At 39.2% G+C, this 3,524-nt stretch overlaps 1 protein-coding gene across 2 annotated transcripts; it reads right to left on the bottom strand.

The window, feature by feature from the left end:
- Window positions 1-1,535: 1,535 nt before the first annotated feature.
- Window positions 1,536-3,178, bottom strand: LOC129814567 (keratin, type I cytoskeletal 10-like). 2 transcript variants are annotated; one of them, XM_055867744.1, is made up of 3 exons: window positions 2,956-3,178; window positions 2,586-2,708; window positions 1,536-2,356 (listed from the first exon to the last, which is right to left on the bottom strand). In XM_055867744.1, exons 1-3 carry the CDS (start codon window positions 3,133-3,135, stop codon window positions 2,183-2,185), a joined length of 477 nt encoding a protein of 158 aa, XP_055723719.1. In that variant the 5' UTR covers window positions 3,136-3,178; the 3' UTR covers window positions 1,536-2,182. The 2 variants fall into 2 exon arrangements, with proteins under 2 accessions (XP_055723719.1, XP_055723718.1); XM_055867743.1 differs by having other exon boundaries at window positions 1,536-2,359; window positions 2,956-3,174.
- Window positions 3,179-3,524: the final 346 nt, after the last annotated feature.

Below are 3,524 nucleotides of genomic sequence, written 5' to 3'. Positions count from 1 at the left end.
ATAACTATTTGTTCAGCAACAGAATTCAGAACATGGGCCGTTCTTACAATATTATCACTGTACATGAAGTTAGAACCGTAGGATAAATAAATGGGGCATATAAGCAGATAATGAAAGCTCTTACAATATTAGATGATTACACTTCTCTAAAACAGGTTAAGGCTACCTTAGAACAGTCAGAACAGTAGGCGAAATTAAGATGGGTAAATAGACCAAATTATTAGGTTGAGACAAATGTGCTACTAACATCTTACTACACAACATACACTTAGTATTGCTTTCTTAGCTACAGTATACATATCTTCCTGGCATATTACATAATTTACGAAGCTCGGTACATTACATTTTTTGACTCAAATTGTTGTGCTCGGCTCACTTGAACAGGAAGGTAATGCGGCGGTCCTCCAAGTTAACAGTTGTTTTGATCATCATGCTTCATTGACAGCATGGCCAATTTTGAATGTTTTTACATTTTAAACTTAGAAAAGAGCCCCTTAATCCCAGATTCGTGACCACACAGCCACTGTCACTGATTGCTTCCAAACCACTCGTTGAATTTGTGATTTCCAACTTGTCGTGTAATGTTTATGTCTAACAGCCAATGAGCACCGATACGTTTTATCTATAATTTCTCTTCATTATTTCTATTCATATGACAAGGATTAAAAAGGATTTGCCAGTAGATTGTCAACTTGATTCATGATGATGCCTGCTAGCTAAGATTTTGAAAGTATGATGTTGACATGATGTCACGTTCCTGACCTATTTCTGTTAGTTTGTTGTATGTGTTAGTTGGTCAGGACGTGAGTTTGGGTGGGCATTCTATGTTGTCTGTTTCTATGTTGGTTTAAGGGTTGCCTGGTATGGCTCTCAATTAGAGGCAGGTGTTTGGCGTTCCTCTAATTGAGAGTCATATTTAGGTAGGTTGTTTCACAGTGTTTGTTGTGGGTGGTTGTCTCCTGTGTCAGTGTTTGTCGCACCATAAGGGACTGTTAGGTTTGTTTTGTACATCGTCATTTTGTGTAGTCTATTTTCCCTGTTCGTGTGTTCTTCGTGTTTAATGTAAGTTCGTCGTTCAGGTCTGTCTACTCCGTTTGTTGTTTTGTTAGTTTATAGTAAAGTTCGTGTTTTCGTGTTTTCTTTAAATAAATTATGTATTCACAACCCGCTGCGCCTTGGTTCAATCACTACTCCTCCTCTTCGGTTGTAGAGGAGGAGGACTACCGTTACACATGATCAGTCCAATCAAATCTACTGTACATATAACGTGATTTTACATAATTTTATTTGTGAACAATGACCATGGGCCTTTTTGGATGGGCCTTCTATGGCAGCAACCGAAGAGCTAGCATTTTCAATGTCTCCTCTTACACTTGTCAGTGACGTAAAGTCCCCATGAGTGACAGAACACTGAGCCAATCATGGCGCAATGATCCGTATTTTCTGCTGGCTTGCCCCACCACCAGAAGAAGCACTGAGCTAGCCTGAAACACCTGCATTTTGAAGCTGCCTTACTCAAGAAAACAGAAAAGAGACCATGTTTGTATGCGGCTTTATTATTTCAATGAAATATTTTTTTTTTTTACATTGTTTGCAAACTGATATGTGACACGTATTAATGCCAAAATAACATGCAAAACAGGCAAATGTCTGGCTAAAAATGTGGGGCCTAGCCCCACCTGCCCTGATTGACAGGTCACCACTGCTCTTAACTCAATCTGTGTCCAGGAAACCATCCCGACATGTTTCAGCAAAGCCTAAACTGTCGGCCTAATAGAACAACAGAGTAATGATCTTTTTTTAAAGAACAATAAACACAAAAACGTAGAGCTCTCAAAAACTTCCTAAACTGCCATGAAACATGAAATAAATTACATATTTTACACACAGTGTCTTTTGAAAACTTATTTTGCAGTTTATTAGTGCAGTAAACATGAACTGGAAATAATTGTCCGTAGTTAAAATTCAAAGATTGACATGTAAGAAAAGGTACATTATTACAAACAATGATAGCTACAAAATACAAAACAATTCCGAATGTAGACAAAAGAGTTACCAGAAGCATTTTTTTAAAGAAGCTCAAGGTTGCATGTTCACCCATTAACCACAACTTTGAGTGCTTTTGAAGTTTCTTTGATTGGTGAGATATCTTGCAGTTATCCAAAGGGTGTGTTGTGATGTTCTATGCAGTGCGAGTTCCACCATGGTTTACTCCGCTAGCTCCAGCAATGGAGGAGCCAAACCCTGGACGAGAGCCACTCCCAGGACGACCTCTCCCACCCCCCTTGGAATCTTTTCTACCCATATTAGAGCCACTAGAGCCTCCACTGGCCTTGCCTCTTCTTGTCCGAATCTTCTGCTGTAATCATTAAAAATATGAATTAAAACTTTTAAAAAGGAAAAAGCAGAACCTTTTTGACCAGATTAATCAGAAAAAGTTATTATTTCAAGAGATGCATGTTTCCACATTCATAAAATTCATAAACTGCTAAGCATTTAATGCACTTTTCACATCTGCATTTTTTTAAATTGCAGATCAACTGTTCTGACACTGTTAGCATTACATCCTAACCAATTGTTCATACCCCATTTTTCTTCAGAGGACATGGTTGGCCTTGCTGCCCCTGTGCCTTACTGCAGAGCGTCTCCTGCAGGGGGAAGCTCAACCTTACAGACACCTCAGACTGGTCCACATCCTCTGTATTCAACTGGGATCAGAGAGAAAACACAGTATTGTCAATTCTTTCAATGGTCATTTCCCCCCATTGAGTCTATTTCTTTTCCATGAAAAAGTATCTGAAAATGTGTACATGTTGTTGCATATTAAACAGACAAATATCGCTTAACTTGACTGGAATAAAACTATTTAACAAACCATGACACATAAACGTTGTTGTGCCCATCAGCACTGTGTAAATAACAGGAGGGAAACGTTCATACTGTCAGAATACTCACAGTTTCGACTTCCAGCTGGTTCAGAAGGGGATGGAAAGCCTGCTCTTCCACAGGAAGCAGCTGATTTGAAGCAGCTGTGATGATGTCTTCGTATCTGGTCTCAGTCTGGGTCTGACCTCTGACCAGCAGGCTAGCCACAGTGAGCAAGAGGAGAGATCTCACCAGAGCCTTCATCTTCATGTCTGATTCCTACTCTGAGATCCACTTCTGTTTTATAGTCTGTCTTGTTCTTTTTGGAAAACCCAGGGTTGTGCAATCCAGGCTTTGGGGAAACCACTGCCTGCGGGTAGTCATGCCTCTTCCAGGACTGTGTTTAGCCTAATCTGTGTATGAGAAAATGGCTCTACATGTTGTCTGCCAATGAGATCAGTCAGACCATTGGCCCCTTTGCAGTATATTGCTAAATTAGATACATATTTTAGTTTAAACAGCATAATGAACAATTATTCTAATTCTAATAATGTTTGTTAAGATGATGTATGTTTTGTATTCTACTTTATACATGCTAAAACAGTCATTCGTTACGGGCTAGACTATGATGATCTGTAATGTCTACTACACTTTTAAAG

This window comes from Salvelinus fontinalis, chromosome 17 (assembly GCF_029448725.1).
Source record: "Salvelinus fontinalis isolate EN_2023a chromosome 17, ASM2944872v1, whole genome shotgun sequence".
In the NCBI taxonomy this organism is placed as follows: Eukaryota; Metazoa; Chordata; class Actinopteri; order Salmoniformes; family Salmonidae; genus Salvelinus; species Salvelinus fontinalis.
The sequence above is the reverse complement of the archived record's forward strand: the minus strand, read 5'-3'. Positions and strand labels throughout refer to the sequence as shown.